At 40.0% G+C, this 18469-nt stretch overlaps 1 protein-coding gene across 1 annotated transcript in view; it reads left to right on the forward strand.

Annotated features, from left to right (window-relative positions):
• Window positions 1–1288: 1288 nt before the first annotated feature.
• PPP4R3A (protein phosphatase 4 regulatory subunit 3A) overlaps window positions 1289–18469 on the forward strand; it is a 43119-nt gene continuing 25938 nt past the window's right edge. Inside the window, exons 1-2 of the mRNA XM_037394284.1 lie at window positions 1289–1454; window positions 9942–9997. Coding sequence (XP_037250181.1) covers window positions 1313–1454; window positions 9942–9997 — 198 coding nt within the window. The 5' untranslated portion in view covers window positions 1289–1312. The remainder of the gene's footprint in view (window positions 1455–9941; window positions 9998–18469) is intronic.

Consider the following 18469-nt stretch of genomic DNA (forward strand, 5'->3'; position numbering starts at 1 on the left):
CCGCCCGGCCCCGGCCCCCCCCCGCCGAGGTCCGGGGAGGCAGCGCGGGCAGCCGGCGCCGCCCCTCCGCTCCCGGGGCCCGCGGTCCCGGCCCGGCCAGGGCCCCACGCGTGTCCCGCCCGCGCGGATCCGAGACGGCGGTGCTGGCGGCGCGGAGCATGCCCCCACCCGCAGCCCACGCGGGGCGGCTGGCCCTTTAAACGCTGGCGGGCGGCCCGTGCCGCCGCTGGCTGGGAGACCCCGCGCCTCCAGTGAGAGGTGAAACCAAGATGGCGGCCGCGCAGTGACTGAGGCGGAGACGGAGCCGGTGGGAGCCGGGCTGGACGGGCCGCGCTGTGCTGTGTCGCGCCGTCGCCGCTCGTCCCCTCTGAAGGGCTGAGCGTCTCTCCGCTGGCAGGGCTGCTGAGCGCCTGGAGCGCAGCCACGTCGCCGGGCGCGCTGAGGAGTCGGGACTGAGCCGCCGCAGCACCGGGAGGAGGAGGAGGAGGAAGAAGAGGAAGAAGAATATGGCGGCGGAGTCGGGCTGGGAGTGAAGCTGCCGCCTGCGACGGGAGCCCATGGGGGAGACGGGGCTCTGAGCCCGCCCGCCCGCTTCATCTCGCCCCGGGACAGGCAGTGCCTGCAGGCCGCGGCCAGCCCCGGCGGGAAGGACGGCTCCCGGAGCCCCGCGCTAACGGACGGCGAGCGAGGGGCTTCGGGCCTGGGCAGCTGCTGCACAATAGAGCCGAGCGCCGGGCCGGGGCGAGCGGCCCCTCTCCCGCCTGCCTTCCCCCGCCTGCTTCACCCCGGCCTCGCCAGCCTCCCGCCTGCTTCCCTCGCCAGGGCCCCGGCCTCCAGGCTCGCCTGCTCCTGTCACCCCGGCCCGGCTGCCCGTTGTCGTCCGTGCCATCTGCTGTCCACCGCTGCTTCCACTCCCGTGGATCCTCTTCTCCTCCAGGATCCATTCTTCACTGCCTGTTCTGCCAGCCCTTCGCCCTTGCCAAGAGCCTCTTTCCTCTCTGCGGCTCTCCCCTGCATAGGCTCACTCGCCTTTTGTGCAGCGCTTGACGGTGCCTGGAGCGACTCCCCTTTCATATCTTCACCTCCTGTTCCCCCTCTTGCCCTGCGCCCCCCAGTCCTCTGTTACCCTCGATAATGAGGATCCCATTGCAGCACTGAAGAGGAGTAAGAAGAGCTTGCTTGGCGTGCCCGTGTGGGGCTGCTACCTTCTTTTCTGCTCCCCTCCTTTGAGGGGGGCCTAGCCCCCGACCAGTCTCCTGCTCCTCCAGCGGTTGCAAGCCAGAGTGGTGGCAGTGGTGTGGCAGGCGGCAGGATGACTGACACCCGGCGGAGGGTGAAGGTTTACACGCTAAATGAGGACCGCCAGTGGGATGATCGAGGCACAGGGCATGTGTCCTCTTGCTACGTGGAGAGGCTCAAGGGCATGTCCCTGCTAGTCAGGGCAGAGAGTGATGGTAAGTGTGTGTGTCTGAAGGTACGCTCTTTCCTCATCCTACCCAGCAAAGGAGCTGGGCCTAGCTTTGTCTCTGTTGCTGTAATGTTTTGCTGCGTAATTCAAATGCGATTCTTAAAAGCAAGTAGGCACTAACCGTAGTTCATTCGTGTTAGGCCAAGGGTAAGAAATGGAAGGTTGCCATGAAGTGCATGCATAGTAGGCGCTTGGTTCATAGCGAGTACACAGTGTTGCGTATAAAATACGTTCAGGTCTTGTAAGTCTTGTATGGTTTATGTATCTAGTGTTCTATCACCGGGTTCCCAACGTATTTCAATTTCAAAACTGGTGATTGTGATGTATCCTTCCTTAGATATTTCTGGAAAGGATCCACTCATGAAAGCTGTTGTTCAAAACTTTGATCATGTTTTTTAGTAGTAAATGTTTAAAAAGTCATTGTATGGCTAACACCCCCTCCTCCCCCTTTCTTTGGTAGCAAGGATTATGCAAGACTTTAAAAGCTGTCAACAGTTATTAAAGTACAGTTGTTACAGTAGTAAAGACAATACAATGGACAGAGCAGCATTTTCAGATTTTTTTTTTATGGAATGGTGGTTCTTAGTCATTAAGCTGTTCTAGATCTTCTTGTAAATCAGTTTAAAATGATACATTATCAACTTCCTTCACATTTTTGACAACATATGACAGTAGTACAGGCTGAGTAGCAGAATCTACCCCTGTAGCTGCATGTTTGGGCTAGTCTGGATTGTTGATTGAGTGAGTTCATGGCTGCTACGATCAGAGTAGATTTTAAAATATGCTTTGCCATATCTAGCATGTACCATTTTGCTAGTTAAGTCTGTCGGTGCACAACTTATTACTTCATCAGATACATAGCTACTGTATCTAGTGACTTGTAGATCTAGTTATAGCTTGTGACTGTCAACAGACCTTGTGATTTTCTTTATTTGGCTTTTTCATTTTAGGAGCTAGGATGAAAAGCAACTTGAGAATGATTAATTCTTACTATTTGAGAAAGTTCTGACAAAGTACAAAGATCATAAACTGATATTGATGAATCAAACTTTCATCTGAGCAGGGTTTTGATAATTGATAAGTGTGAATCTCGGGGTTTTGTAGTTTCTTGATTATACAGTAAAAAATTAAACCAATACTTGATTTTATCTATTTTACACTGAAGAAGATGCATTTCTAGTTTGGTCAACATCACAGTGTAAGAGAAAACATTCAAAATGGAAGTAGACTTAGTTTAATTTCAACATGCGGGAGTGAGGTAAAAAGAAAGGTTATTTTTAGGCTAATCTTTTATTAGGTTTTAAATTCAATTTTAAATTAACAGTTTATTTTTTTTGTAGGTAGAGTCCTATGTGGCTGATGTGCTTAGGTTTAAAAACTATCATGTCTTCTATACACTAAACAATTTTCTGTTTTTTTTGTGGTGTTTTTCGTTTTTTTTTTTATGAAAAGAAAGTGAAAGAACTGCAGTTCATAACATGCCTGTGAAGAAATAGCCCATTCAAACTAAAACCCAGTTATTGACTTTCAGTGGAATATGTATGCTTAAAACTGGCTAGAACCTGAATTGGACTGCTGTTGCCAGCTTATTTGTTCTGAATGAACATCTGTAAGAAGGAAAATACAAATTAGTATAGCTGATCCCAAAACAAAGATGAAGACATTACTTTGTGTTGCATAGTGAAGATACTCTAATAAAAGCAGAACTTACTAATAGCACCTAATACACAGAAGTATATTTAATAGGATACACACATTATACTTCTCTCAAACAGCACACATGTACTTCAAGAGTGTTGAATAATATACAGAGCTAAAGTTCTTAATTTAGTATGCAATATCAGTCCTGGGTAAATGTGCACTCTATTTATAGGCTGGTTTTTCTAACTTGCTTATGTAAACGCCTCATAAAACTTGATTTATCGTTTGTTTACTCCCGGTGTCAGTTGTTTGTGGGTTGGTTTTGAGGGCAGATATAGTAATTTTTGCATGTGAGCAAGTGGTTTGGAAAAAGATTTGTGTTTTCGGCATCACTCAATTTCTGTGTTCCCTTGTGTGCTTTAACTAAATGAAGGAGCTGACTGTGATTTAATTTTTTTCCTCTCTAGTTATCAAAACCATAAAAGAAGTAGGAGCCTGACCTATACACGATTTGCCTCCATGTTTCCATTGCATTCTTGTACTGTCTTTCTTCACCAGCTCCTCCTCCTTCCACAATGAAACCGTCTTCCTTCCTCCTTTTCTAAACCAGCTTTTCCTAGGTTTGAGCTGAGATTCATCCTGTGCACGCTGGCATGTTCTTACTAACTTACTCCAGGAAGCTGACTGAAAACCTCCGGATCTGCCTGAAGCTGAAGGCTCAGTTTCCTGAGTGGGGGATGCCGAGGGGATGTTACCAGTAGTTCCTGCTGTGTATGGGAAATTCCCACTCCTGTTAAAGGGCCAGTTTGGCTGTGCACAGAACAACAGCAGATTTACCAGAGAATCGTATGGCTGACCACGTGGGCTAGCACATAGTTCAGTCTCTTGATTGCACAGCTGTGACTTGGTGTAGCTCCTAAGTGCTTTACAAGTGGTTGAGATTTTATGACAGGGTCAGGGTGTTCAGATAAGGGAGCTACAATCAGTATACCAAGTCCAAGGTAAGCGGTCATCTGGAACGAAAGTAATAACTGAGTAAGAGTGCTTTTTTTTTTTTTTTAAATACGTAGGAGTGGAGTTATTTTTCTTGGGTTAGAGTTTTATTAACATCTTAAAAGAATTTAGAGCAGATGGGCTATTTGTGTTGCTATCTGGGATGTCTAATGCTCGCAGGCACTGAACTTCTAAGAGTCATTACAGGCAATTTGGTGTAATCTGTTATAGTACAGAAATGCCATACACTGCTTTCAGATCAGATAGGTTAATCTTTGAAACAGTGAATTGTATTTTTTTTTTTGCCACTTAACTGTTAACTTTTTTGACTTGAAACCCTGAAGTTTCTCTGTGTGATTCCTAGTAACAGTGTATTCTACTTGAATTGCAGTAGAGCAGTAGTGAACTCTTGTTTTACCAAGGGTCACCTTCCATGTGAGTTTCTGTGTGTAATCATAAGCCTTTGATTTCTTATGACCTGTTTCTCACATGGTATTTTAGGCTGCTGTGGCCTGCTTAATTTTTAAAATGTCTGTGTGCTTCTAGATTTTTCACTGCATGGTTTCATATCACTTTTGTTGTTCTGAGCCCAGATGGCTGAAGAGACCTCTAAAATTAACTTTTCTGTTCAACTGTTTTCGGTTAACTTGAAGGCTTAAACTTTTAATTAAACTTTACTAGTCCTGTAACTAAACTTCTTGACAAGCCAAAGTGAACTCCCACATTGGAGGCCATATTTGCCAGCTATCTTTTAGGAACTATCTAATAACTTTTATTCAGAAGTTGTAGTTTGCCACTTCTGAATTCTGTATGTTAATGCCTTCTGCCACAGGGCAGACATCTACATCTCTGCTGTTTCTTTAGACTAGGTATCAGTAGCCCCATAATACTGGCAGAAGGCTTAGCCAGAATTTGGCTTAAGTTTGCTTTACCTTGCTCAGACTCAAAGGATTACTTTTAGTTAGTTAGTTTTAGGAAAGCAACACTGAGAAATTTGTGGCTATATATTTACCTTAGGTTAAAATGAGGGGAAAAAAAACAACCCAGAAACATGGGGGATGGGGGGAATTTTTTTATTTGTTTTCTCCTGGTTCTCCCCTCTCCTTAATATTTGGGTTTAACCCTTCAGAAATGTGTGTTAGATGGGAGAATAGTCACTTGTGAGTGCAGACTGTGTTCTTGGAGTTCTGTTTCAGCTGTTAAGTTTCTGTGATTCAGTAGCAGCAGAAGTGACTGCAGAACTTAAACCTCTGAGTGTATCTTGGGAAAACCAGCTCTTGAATTGAAACTTACTTAAACATGTTTATATTGGTGAAGGGTCATGCAACACTGTACCTTTTCTGCTTTTGAGGAAGGATCCCCATAATTTGATGGGAGAGGAGCACTCTCATACCAGCAGGTCTCCTCCATATGCGTACACGTAAACAAGTCTTCAGATTTGTTGTTTAAGACTACTGCATTGGGATATTTGATGTTCTTTAACTGTCTTTGAAAATAGCGTTGTATATCTGTATGTAGTCTGTTTTGAGCAAGTCTTTCCCTATACACACATTCCTTTCACAGCACAGAATGGTGGTGTTATAGAAACAAAAAAACCCAGCTGTGCTATATGGCATTACAGTGGCAAATAACATAATTCTGCAAATCAATTTTCATCTTTATAGGTGGTTTTAGATGTTACTTTCTGGCACCACTGTTTTGCAGTTACCTTTACAAATTCATTCAAGGCTATAATTTAGAAAATAACTAGATCTGCATAATTTTCAGGGCTTTATTAAAACTATGGCTTGTATTAAGGTGAGTTTTCAGGTCTTACCTAACTTTGAGTAGAGTCATTGTGTCAATGAAGGTAAGATTTTGTTGGCGTATTTTTATAAAGTAGACTGGATAGTCTTAATGTATTTTAGTATAGTACCAAGAGAAAAATACCTCCATAGAAAGTAATTGCTTATGACAAATGCAAGAGTAAGCATCTTAAACTGTATTTAGGAATCAGTACTGATACTGACTTTGGAGAAGAACTTTTATTTACAGTATGTAAGATTTTTGTAAACTTTTTCTGATGAATTTATTTTACAGATGTGTTTCTGTTGCCTGGTTCCCAGAAGCAAGTAACAGAGACTGCCTCATACCAGGAAGGGGCCTGAATCTGTAAAACTTACTGTACAAAAGTAAACCCACTGAACTAACTAGTAGAATAGTCACAGATTTTGAGTTGTTGAACCCTTTTTGGTGAACAAATTGCACAAATGGAGCATCAGATTATTCAGAAGGATGGATTTGGGGCAGCTATTAGTTGTAGAGCAGAATTTACACTTCAGCATGTTTCTATCTCCAAATTCATATTTTTCTAGTTACAGTGAGGAGTAAGTTGAATCATGTAGTGATGAGAAGCAAGTCAAGCCTTGTAAGGCTTGATTTGTCTTTCCTGCAAGCATCAGGTTTAGCAGAGAAGAAGAAATAAGTCTAGTAAAGAGGTCATTCTCTAGTGTCTGCTTCTGGCCTGGAAGATGAAATGTCTGCATTCAATTGTCTTCAATATTATTTTTTTTAATAGGGGTTTTTCAAACGTGGCATTCAAGTTGTGTGATACTCGGCTAATTTCAGGATCTCATTGTCTGTAGATCTGTGTTTAGCAGTCAAAATGTTTATCAACTGCTTTTAATTTTTTTTTAATCTAACTATTTAATTCATACTTGATGGTATTAAGTATTTCTGGACAGTAAAGACTTTCTAGAACCTAGTCAACTAAGTTAATAGGACAAAATAATATTCTGAAACTTGTCGTTGAAGCTGAGCCTTTGAAACTGAAAGTAAGATTGAAGTGAAATACTGCCTATAACTGATGATTGTAATAAAGGGAATACTGTTCCTAGATGTTCACTAGGCAGACCCAAAAATTCAAAGCTTGAGACTGTGGCCCAAGTACTGCAGTGTATTGGATTCATGGTAAAGCTTATCTTAGATGTTTTCCTTCTCTGCCCTGCTCTATAGTTTGTGATTATTTTTTATTTTTTTTTTAGTTATGCTACTGCACTTGAGCACACAAGCAGTTTTGTTCACAGAGCTGGTGCAAGTTAGAAAACTGGAAGAACTCTTAAGAAAGGATAGTATATGTGGTTTTGGGGGGAGACTGCTTTTCCATTGTGTCTTGTTTTCCCTTGAGGGCTGTTTAGTTCTGTTTTGTTGTTGGATTGTGTCTGAGTTTGTAAACAGCTCAATGCAAGAGCAGTTGAGACAAGGCAATAGCTTCTCAAGCCGGCTTCATTAGTGAAGGCTGCTTCTTGTAGAACAGACTTAGAAATTAGAAAGAAGTAGACATCACATGTAAGTTGCTTTGTTAATTAAAAAAAATTATTGTATCAGATTATCACAAACACAGTAAGCTAATGAATATAAAAATCTTTGATAAAGCTTCTAAATTCACAAAGTAAAACCTTTCTTATTAGACAGCAAACTGTTACGATACTTACGTAGTTCTTTAGTGATACACCACTCTTTCAGCAAGTAAGATTTTGTGATCTTGTTGTTAAGTCTCTTCCCTCACCTCCCCCACCATAACATTTTCATCAGTGACAGACAGTGGGATGGAGTGGACCCTTCAAATCTGCAGATCACACCAAGCTGAGTGGTGTGGTTGACACACCTGAGGGACAGGATGCCATCCAGAGGGACCTAGACATTCTTGAGTGGCGGGCCTGTGTGAACCTCATGAGGTTCATTCAGCAAAAGCCAAGTGCAGGGTCCTGCACCTGGACTGTGGCAACCCCCGGTATCAATACAGGCTGGGAAACGAAGGGACTGAGAGGAGCCTCACAGAGAAGGACTTGGGAGTACTGATGGGTGAAAAGCTGGACATGAGCCGGCAATGTGCACTCACGGCTCAGAAAGCCAACCGAATCCTTGGCCGCATCAAAGAAGCATAGCCAACAGGTCAAGCGAGGTGATTCTGCCTCTCTGCTCTGGTTGAGACCCTACCTGGGAGTACTGTGTCGAGCTCCAGAGTCCTCAGCACAGCAAAGACATGGACGTTGGAGTGGGTCCAGAGGAGAGCCACGGAAATGATCAGAGGGGTGGAACACCTCTTCTGTGAGGAAAGGCTGAGAGGGTTGGGATTCAGCCTGGGGAAGAGAGGGCTCTGGGGAGACCTTACTGCAGCCTTTCAAGACTTAAAGGGGATTTACAAGAAAGATGGGAGCAGACTTCTTAGTAGGGCCTGCAGCAACAGGACAAGGGGCAATGGTTTTAAACTGAAAGAGGATAGATTCAGACTTAGCTATAAGGCAGAAATTTGTTACGATGAGGCTGGTGAGGCGTTGCACAGGTTTCCCAGGGAGGTGGTACATGCCCAATCCCTGGAAATGTTTGCAGTCAGGTTGGGTGGGGCTTTGGGCAACCTGATCTAGTTGAAGATGGCTTGGTGATGGGAGTGAACTGGGTGAACTTTGGAGGTCCCTTTCAATCAAAATCAGTCTTATTTTGACTGATCGCAATATGACCCTTCCACATGTTACTTCCTAGTAAACACCTAGTAATTCTTGAAAGGAGAGTGGGATTGTTTTGTAAATATAACCGATGAGATTGAGGATGCTAAACAAATTTCGGTTTGGGATATTTTTTGCTGTGGATTTTGTAATGGATATACTCTTCAGATGGTGAAAACTAGCTACGTGTTGATCCTGCTGTGAGATTTGGAAGTATAGTTTTTGATTCCAAGTATGTTTTTCAAATCCAAGTAATTAGTTTTCTTGTCCTGTCTTAAAGTTCTCAGTCTTCTGTATTTGAGGTGGTTGAAGCATTTTTTTATTTTTCTTTAGTGTAGATTTTGTGGGGATGTTTGGCAAATGCTATAGTAATATAAATATAAGACTGCCTTCTAACTGTGGCTATGAAACTGAGAAGTTGAGACTTTTCTTAGAGTTTGGACTTTATTCTTCAAAAAAAAGTGAAGCAGGTAAATAAATGGAGAAGTGTCTCTTTCAAGGGTGTGCTTGCAGCCTTATGGTTTCTACTACAAGGCTGATCATGCAGGTGAATTTATCAGTACTTCTTCATGTATGTTAAGTGAAGCTCTGCAGGTATGTAAGTTTAAGTCATGGCTTTAAAGAGTCCCTCATGCACTGGCATTTGTGCAGCTGAGCAGCGAGGTGGATGAGGGAAATGATTGGACCAGAAGTAAAAGTGGTTTTAAGGGTTGTTTTGACCTAGATCAACCCTCCAAACCATTTAAACATGACAGGTATTAACAGTAATGCTTATGCAAAAGGAAGGACAAGAAAACAGACATGAGAATGGAATTGCTGTTCTAATGTCTTAAATCAGTGTAAGCTGCTGTGAAACCGTTGTTCCTAAGTTTATCATGTCTGAGTGTTTTGGTGGTGTTACTTGCAGTCATAATGGTTGCTGTTGTAAGCATTGGTTTCTAGATATGCTTTCCAGCACAATAATGTAAGGGTTTTAGCTAAACTTTGAGAACAGTTAGCCATGTGATTAGCAGATTTTGTACAAAACAACTGTAGGTGATTTACAGAGTGCAGTTGTGATGCTTTTTATGTGATTATTTTTTGTAGAGTTTATAATAAAAAAAATATCTGTGGAAAAGTAATTTCTCAGAATAAGAGGTTAAAACTCCAGTCCTCAAAATACTCTTGAATGTTCTGTACTATGTGAACAATATTTTTGAGGGGAAAATGAAATAGAAAGTGTAGGATATGGGTTTAACAGGCTTATTGTTGGGAGGAAAGGTGTTAATACATACTTGAGGAAGAGCGATCAGAAAATTCATGTTGAGATTGAAATTCTAGTACACATGTAAATAAGTGGAACTTTTTTTTTCTAGGCTCTCTTCTTTTGGAGTCCAAAATTAACCCGAACACTGCGTACCAGAAGCAACAGGTAAACATACTTTTTTTTTTTCCCCTCACATTTAAAGACAGGTTCTTTAACTTCAGCAATACAGTATTTTTTTTGCCTGTATTACACATTATATTGTATGGTTTTGTACCAAAAATAGGAGGCAAATAGTTCTCATCATTTTTGTGCATTTCATAATAAGTGTGTGTTATTTATCTGCATTTTTCTGAAGTCACATAGATAACTTGCACTCTATTTTACATCAGAAAATGCTTTGGAAGAGACAGGCAAAGCATAGTTCTGAAAATCACGAAATAGCTGAGGTTCCTGAGGATTATAGTATCTGAAACTTGATATCTGGCTTTTTTTGTCTTTATATTTCAGATACTACAACTTTCAATGTCTTTTTTTTTTTTTAAGTGAAGACTAGAAGGCTTTAAAGTTATATCCATGTTTACCTTTGTTTGGATTTTACTTGGAAGATGGATATGGATTACTACTGCTTCAAAACATTTTGTATACATAAAAGAAGCTTTTCACCTCTAGTTTGCACCTTACTTCAATTATTTAAGCTATACATTATGAGCTCCTAAAGAGCGCTACAGAGATGAGTGAGAAGTGAACTGCTGGTCTTGCACTTTGCTGTTCTCATCTCACATGCTGAGAATTACACTTAGAGGTTTAGAAATGCTGAACCATTAGCTGTCTGGTCAGCTCAGACTTGCTAAAATCCTGTCAGGTACAGTTGATGTATTAAAACATTTTTCAGTCTTCAGCTTCAATAATTTATTATAACCATAGATACAGTGTAGTTTTGCTCACGGGCAGTCCCGGTGGTTGTGGAGCTGCAGCTGCTTGTAGGATTGTATGTTGAACTGAATGGGGAGAACCAGTCTGGGTTAAAATTACCCTCCTTTGGAAAATTCAGCCTGTATCTGCCCCTTTATAGAATTCATCGTGCACCGTGTAAGCAGTCTGGTAAGGCCAGCCTGGGGTGGAGAATCAGTTTCAGGGAGTAAGAAAGGACAAGATGAGCAAGAATGTGAAGGAAACTAACTTTCAGTTGTAATCCTGACAAGCTTGAGGTCATGCTTTAGGATTCCTAAAATTACACTGAATATTTCACACCTTTATGGCATAAAATGCTGATCTAGTGTAAAATTGCTTTGCTGGTTCAAATCTGTTCAAAGAGCATTGAGGGTAAGCTTTATGCCAGATCAAACATAAAGCCTACTTAAAGTAGACATAAAATTGTAAGATTGCTGCAAGTGACCACACATGCCTGTCAGTGCAACAGCATTTCATATCTGTGCGCATTGCTACTCTGGGTCAGACATGTATTGTAATCTTGCACTGTAGAAATCAATACTTGTGATTGTGAAAATATGGTTAGAGAAATAACAATATTGAACATGAATCTGTCCTGTTAGAACAGCACTGTATGTTTTCTGTGCTGGAGAAGGAAAAGCACTGTTCTTAAAATTTCAAATCCCACGTAGTCAGAAATTTATATTTGCAGGTGTTCATATTATTTAAGCAAAGCAGTGTCTAATACAGATTGAATGTAGGGCTCCACCCTGAGCCTTAGAAATACCAAATCTTTCTCGATGTGTGTATCTATCGTACTTTGTAGCACGTTATCTTTCAGGTGAGGCCTACTTACCCTTTCCCTTAGTAAAAGGCCATTTTAAAGTTTAAACCTGGTTCCGTATGAGCTAAGCTTGGAGTTTAGCAGCTGAAAGGAAGGGTTGTTTCTTTCCAGCTCTGCTTATAGAAGTCTGAACTGACTAAACTCACTAAACCACAAGAAAATTAAGGTGATACTCCAAATCACTCTTCAAAAACTGGTTAACTCTCTATGTCAGCAGAAGTTTCAGGCCACCTCACACGAGATCCATTTGTGGAACTGTGAGATGGAAGTGTGAGAGAGATCTTTCCTTTTTGGCTGCAGAAGGTCACTTAGGTCAACTCGGCTACTAGTGGAATTGCAGCCTGAAATAGATTTACTTTCGAGTTTGCCTGCAGTTGTCAGCTGTGCTTATAAAATTTCAAGAAAAATCTCCTAGAAATGTAAGACTTAACAGTGTAAAGTTACTTTAAAATTTTATGGTTTTGTCAGTCTTTTATCTCAAAATTCTGTTATGAGGGTGAACCTCCATTCTATTTTAAAGGGGTACACAGCAGTACACCTGTTTTTACTGTGACATACTTGGCACGTGGCTTGTGGGCACTTCGGGTATCTAATGGCACAAGTGGATGAGTTCTGACTTTTGTCTAGGCTGATGTGAGGCTTGTAAGAAGAAACAATTTTTATTGGACCAACTAATATAATTTGTGGTTGGGAGGAAGCAGATATGTGATAGATAAGCTCTTGGGGAAACTTGCTATGCCAGTTGCTTTGGATTCTATTTGGGATAGAAGTTCTTCCACTGGTGAAAGAACCTTCTACTTGTGCTGTGCTGTTAGTGCCAGCGTGAAACAAATTGTCTCATTAATTGTTGATACCATAAATTATGCAGTTTCCGGGGTCTGTATATTTTAGTGATAACTGTTGCAGCTTAGATCATTATTTGTCAGAATAATAGTGTGAAGACCTGAGTACAGGTTTGCCTTGCTTCCTCTGTTCTCTTGACATGTAAATCATCCATGGAAACTAGAAAACCCCAACCCCCCCCCCCCCCCCCCCCCCCCCCCCCAACCCAACTGAAAAACAAAACCACAACAAAAGCCATGCCCAGTGAACCTGGACTTCAAGTAAAATTTTGTCAAATTGTCTGCTTTAGATTTCTTGGGGGTTAGGATTGAAAGCAATGACTTCCCTTTACCATGGTTTAGTCAGGTCTCTGTGTGCACATAAATGTTGATCCACTTTATGGCAGGTACAGCTGTCTGCTTTTCTTTTTGGAGTGGAAGAATATTTGGCAGATCTTGAGACCTACCTGCTCGGGGACTCTTTTTTTCATACATCAACGTGGTCCAGAGATACTTCAGCTCACACAATCTAGCCTCCTGTCATCCCAGACTTACCTGCCATCTAGAGATTTGAAATAATTCCTTAAAGCATGAAACACATAGGCAGTCTTTTAACTACCTCTGCACTAGTCGGATAAATTAGGTTAGTCTTTCACAATAGAGTCATTTTCTGCTCTGCATTCAAAAAGAAAGATATGTGTGTATATATCTGATTCTGTAGCATAGAACTGCTACCAGTGGAAGTCTTTGGATGCTCTGAACTGATTGGATTGGGGTATATACTTTTCAATATACTTTGGCAGTGCTTTGCCAATAGAACAGTAAAGAATTATCTTCAAGTTTATTTTAGATACATCCATGTACATCCTGTAACCCTGTTATGAAGTATGTATTGCATCCCTTTTTATGCCTGAAACGAAGACTGGAGTTGCTTCCACCTATTGTGTCTTGCCTCTGCACCAGAATCTTCAGTGTCTCATGTTCTTAGCTTTTGCAGTCCCTTTTTCAGTTCCTCGCATGAATACAGGGCTTAAATTAATCCAGAGTACCATCTGTTACCTATGTAGCTTGAAGGTGGCTATCCTAGAATGGTGAGACTTACTAATAACAAAATAATAAATAATAAAAAATCTTTGACAAGATCCCAAAAGGCACTAGCAGAATGTGCAGAGAAGATGAAATTCCTGCCCTTGCTGTCAGGACAAGCAAGCCAACAGTGAAACTATTTCAATAAAATTTCTGCTTATTGTAGCTATGACAGTAAGGAAAAACATGTCATTTGTGGGGTGAGGGGAAAAACAAGGGGAGTGATTGCTCTTGCTTTTGGAGTGGGTTGGTTTATCTGGTTTAGATGATCACGTGTTGCTTTATCTTTATGCATGCTTTCCTGTGAAATCTGATTTTTCTGCTATTTCTGGGTATGGTCACTAGGCCAGTGAGCTGAGGTTCTGTTACAGAACTAATAAACTGATTTATTCCATGTGATTAATGGGAATGCAGCTATGAAATTGCTAACTGAAAAGTCACATACATTTGTTGAGCTTTCACAGAAGCTAATAGAATACATTCTGCTGAAAGACTGAGTGTGCCTTTGATATGTTATTCCAATTTTTGGGAAACTTATTAGCCCATCCAGATATTCAGGTTCTAGGTGAACAAATGCACAAAACCAAATGCAGAATTCAAACTTTATATTACATTATTGCGGCAGGGGTTTTTAGCCTGAAGATTCTGCTGGAACCTACCACGATACTTATGTATAGTTAACTTAAACTACTGACACTACTCTGGCTTTTTGTTTCATAAGCAGAAGGCTTCTTATTAAACTGTATTTTCGTTTGTAAATATTTTGCTGGCAAGATGCTGAAAGGTGGCATGGCATGTCCAGAGAAGTGTCTGTAACTGTAAACAGTGTGAGGGCTTAGTTAAGGAAGACTGGCAGTCAGGCAGTCCAGGAGGGAGAGAACCAACGTTTCTGTGTTGAACTTCCAGTGGGGGCTAGGAAAGTCTCATAGGCCTAAACTGTTTGAGGGCGAGTAGGAAGAGATTAATTTGCTTTTTAAGACCAAAAGCAAGAATTTATGAAAGACCTATCTAATTTGGGGGATCACCGCTTCTTGAGAGTAGCCCACATTTCATAGGGATGCCAAGATACTATTTTGGAGCTAATAAGGAGACTAGTATTCTCCCTAGATGTGAACACCAGTGAGGGGGCACTGTCAAACAATAACAACTTTCTTAATTTTATCACATTGGGAAAAAATCTTAAATCAGCTTTACAGCAGAATAAAATCCTGAGTACCAGTTGCTCTGAAATTCTTCACTATGAAATCCCAGGGCTTGCTTTGGAGATTTTATGAATGCTGTACAACACACCTGCTAATAAATGAAACTAATTTAATGTCTTAATAAAAGTGACTTCTGGTGAGTGTTATGGTGAGACTGATAGTGTGTATTCAAGAACCTTTCTATTAAGGGAAGCGAGCCTTTTGGAAATAATTTCAAAAAGCAAGGAGAAATCATACAGTAGATGCTAAACCCTGTCCATCTAAGTATAAGTGCCACTGCTTCCTGTCTTAAACTATTGCAGTAGTATTTTTGAAGGTTAGCTGCCTAGGAATGAAGCCTCAAATAAAGCTGTAGTACACAGTAGTGCTGCAGAGTAGTAGTTCACACAGTGAAAACCTGTAACTAACCAGAACTTGCTCCATGTGGACTTGATGTAGCCAACAATGAAACAAGCAGCAGAGAAATCCCTGACTATTCTCAAGAACATAGCTTCATGCTGTATCTTTGTAAGAGTAAGAGTGCAGAAAGTTAACTTCCATTGGTAGAAATGATAAATACCTCTCTATGGGAATGTTGAATACATACGTCTTCTAAAAAGAGGCCATAGTCAGGATTTTTGCTTAAAATCAAGAATTCTTGATTATATCTGAGTAGTCACAATGAACAATAATATGAAAGAAGAGAAATTTATAGAAACGGCTATAGGGGACAGCAAATTTGGTATGGGCTAAGGTAGTGATGACACAGCATTATTGTCAACTTTTTTTTTTTTTTTTGCAAAGCAGCAAATTATTTTCGAACTTGGAATAAGATTGTGAACTCTACCTAGTCGTTTCCTGACTGTCATCCTATTTAAAAAAAGATCTTGCCAAGAGCTCTAATGCATCCTGAAAAATGTGAGAAGTTAGAATGCTAGGATTCTTGCAGAGCCCTCAGTATAAAAGCCTTCAATGATAAAACATTTGTCCATGTTTATGATTTAATTCACACAATGTGGCTATGATTTAATACTGCAGTTTCACATTTTAATTGAGTTTAATAACAACCTAGATCTAAAGAACAAATTTTACATGTTTGTTTTAGTCATCCCATCCAGTTTCTTGTCTAGAGACTTAACAGATATGTTTTTGATCAAACTGAGTCAGAACTGCTTTTATGCATCGTATAAGATTGAAGAGATTATGCTCCTAGGGGAGTAATATACAAGAGTCATCTCCTTAGCCCTCTAGCCGATAGCTACTATTACTAAGCATATTTATTTACACGCCTGTTTTCTCTTGGAATGGAGGAGACAGTCTTAAGAAATTTAAGAAATTTCAGTTGCCTTGTGGAGTTGCAAGAAGTAATGTTTGGCATTTGGAAGCCACAGATAGTCCTATTGCATAGTTGAGAGATCCAGAGTAGTTAGTGGATTCACATTACACTGAGGAGATTTCAGATCAAACAAGAAAGATTCCTTTAAATAAAACGAGCAGAAGCTAGACTTGTAGTCATGTGTTTTTACCTTTACATCCAGAATTTCCTTCAGTCACTTCTCCCTACATGCGTAAGTCTTGTACTGCTCTTTTGTTTGATGAGTATAGGCTTTGTGGGATTAAGAAAATGAAACTACATTAATATCTGCATTTAACAGTGATTTTAAACTTCAGCTGAACTGTGGATTATGCAACAGACTGAAGTGTTTTTCTCACTTTGCTTCATTTTCTGTTTTTAAAAGCCCTTTGAGGCAAGAAAGGATGTACAAATAATCTCGTAAAGATCCAGAGTAGCAACTGATAGGTTTCTGTTGAGGCACTGATAATAATCTATAATATGAAATCCTTGTGTGGCAAGATAACAGATAACTAATCATTTGAAATTGTTAGTGTTGGTAATTGGAAAATAGTTTTCTAATATTAATAAACAAAACTTCTAGATTATTGTTCTGCTGCTCAAATAATTTCTTCCAGCAGTTTTTTTGTTTTGCTTTCCAGAGAAGAAACAAACAAAAAACTCAGAATGTGTAGAGGTGAAAAAATACTGTGTGAACTTCCATATATGATAGTAGATGGCCTTTTTTAGCAAGAACAATTGCTATACTATGGCCAAATACACTTCTGTACATCTGTGACCATAGTTTTCAAAAGCAGCTTTACCTTTGTGTCTTCCCTTTTGTTTTTCTCTGCCTGCCTTCCTCCCTCCATCCCTCCTCTCCCCAGAGGAAAAAGACAGAACTGTCTTGGTCCAGTGCTGGACTGTATTCAGAGACTTAGAGCTTTTGTTTACTTAGCTTACTGAAGTTTATGTAAATAACACGGTCCTTATTTGTGTTCTTTTAGTCATTTTCTTATTGTTGGTCATGTTCTTTATAAAGAAGAAAATATGTTTTGATCTTCTTTTAGAAATGGCTTGCTTAGAAATTTAACTACTTCCACTTAAATGGAAATTAATTAGATAGGAATGTTGCAAGTACTTCAAGGGTCTATTTAAGATTTAGTATTAGGTTGATTTTTTTAAATTAAATAAACACTACTCAGTGGGAAGCTGGTGAGACAGTGGCCTTGAAAACTACAGCAGTATAAATACTAATTGCAAAGATTAACATATTAGATTTTGAACCTCATGGCGTACAATGAATATTGCAGTAAGGTACATATTGTTTTTAAAGGTGGTAAAAAAAATAATTTTTTCTATTGGACCTTTCTGAATTTTTTAAACTGCTATTTTTCTTGCTCTGTAGGAGTCAGCAGTACTAGGTGCTGTCAATCTGTTATTACCAGAGTATTTGCACCATGACCTGTCTTGTAGAGAATAAACTATTAATTGTGACTTTCTTCTTCCTTTTGTATTTTGGAGGTGGTCTTCCTAAACCCCTTTCTTCTGTGTACCACCTCTTCCTCAACCCTTTGGAAAAGGAAAAGGTAAACTATTTGCCATTTGCAAGGTAAAGCCATTAGTGCCTCTGAAGCAGTATAGCTGCTCTGGTAATGGCAAATTGATTGTATTGTATTGCTTGACTGAATCCTAATGGAGCTAGCTGATCGTGCTATTTAGATTACAGTTTAGTTTAAGGAGTTTTCTAGTAAGTACATATTGAAATCTAAATGTAAGATTTCTCTTAATCCTCAGTGTTCATTTTAATATTTGAAATAAATTTAAGTCTAATTAATAAACTGTCTTAAACTTTATAGATGTCTGGCAACTGTGGTGCTTTTGCAAATATTTAAAATTAATTCCTTTAGGAATAATCACTATAAGCAAAATCTATACTTAATGAAGTAAAAATACTTTTATGTCATGATTGTCATTGAAATATAGATAGAAAAAATTTAATGTCTCTTGTCCTTAGTGAGTAAATGCGTGTTTTAGCACTTAACTGAAATAATGCAGTATCATGGGGCTATATATAATTAATGTGGCTGTATTTCGGCTAGCTTTTACAGGAGGACAAAAGACATTTCAAATAAAACTTGATTCAGTATATAAATAATGCATATTATATTTTCTTCTCTTTCCATGTTTTGGTGTTTTGTTTTTTTAATTCTAACAGTTATTTAGTAGACTGCAAATGACTGCATCAAATACCTTATCAGCGTGTGATACTGCTGTTTGCAGCATCAGCTTCCACTTCCATGTATTGGTTTTGCATGCAGTATGAGGGCTCTGATAAACTCTTGAAGTATTTAATAAGTTGGTGGAGCTTAAGTGTCTGGGTGGTAAACGTAGCTAAGCACGGTTTCAACTTCTAGAAATCTAGGGCAAAGCATTGTTTCA

This window comes from Falco rusticolus, chromosome 7 (assembly GCF_015220075.1).
Source record: "Falco rusticolus isolate bFalRus1 chromosome 7, bFalRus1.pri, whole genome shotgun sequence".
NCBI lineage: Eukaryota > Metazoa > Chordata > Aves > Falconiformes > Falconidae > Falco > Falco rusticolus.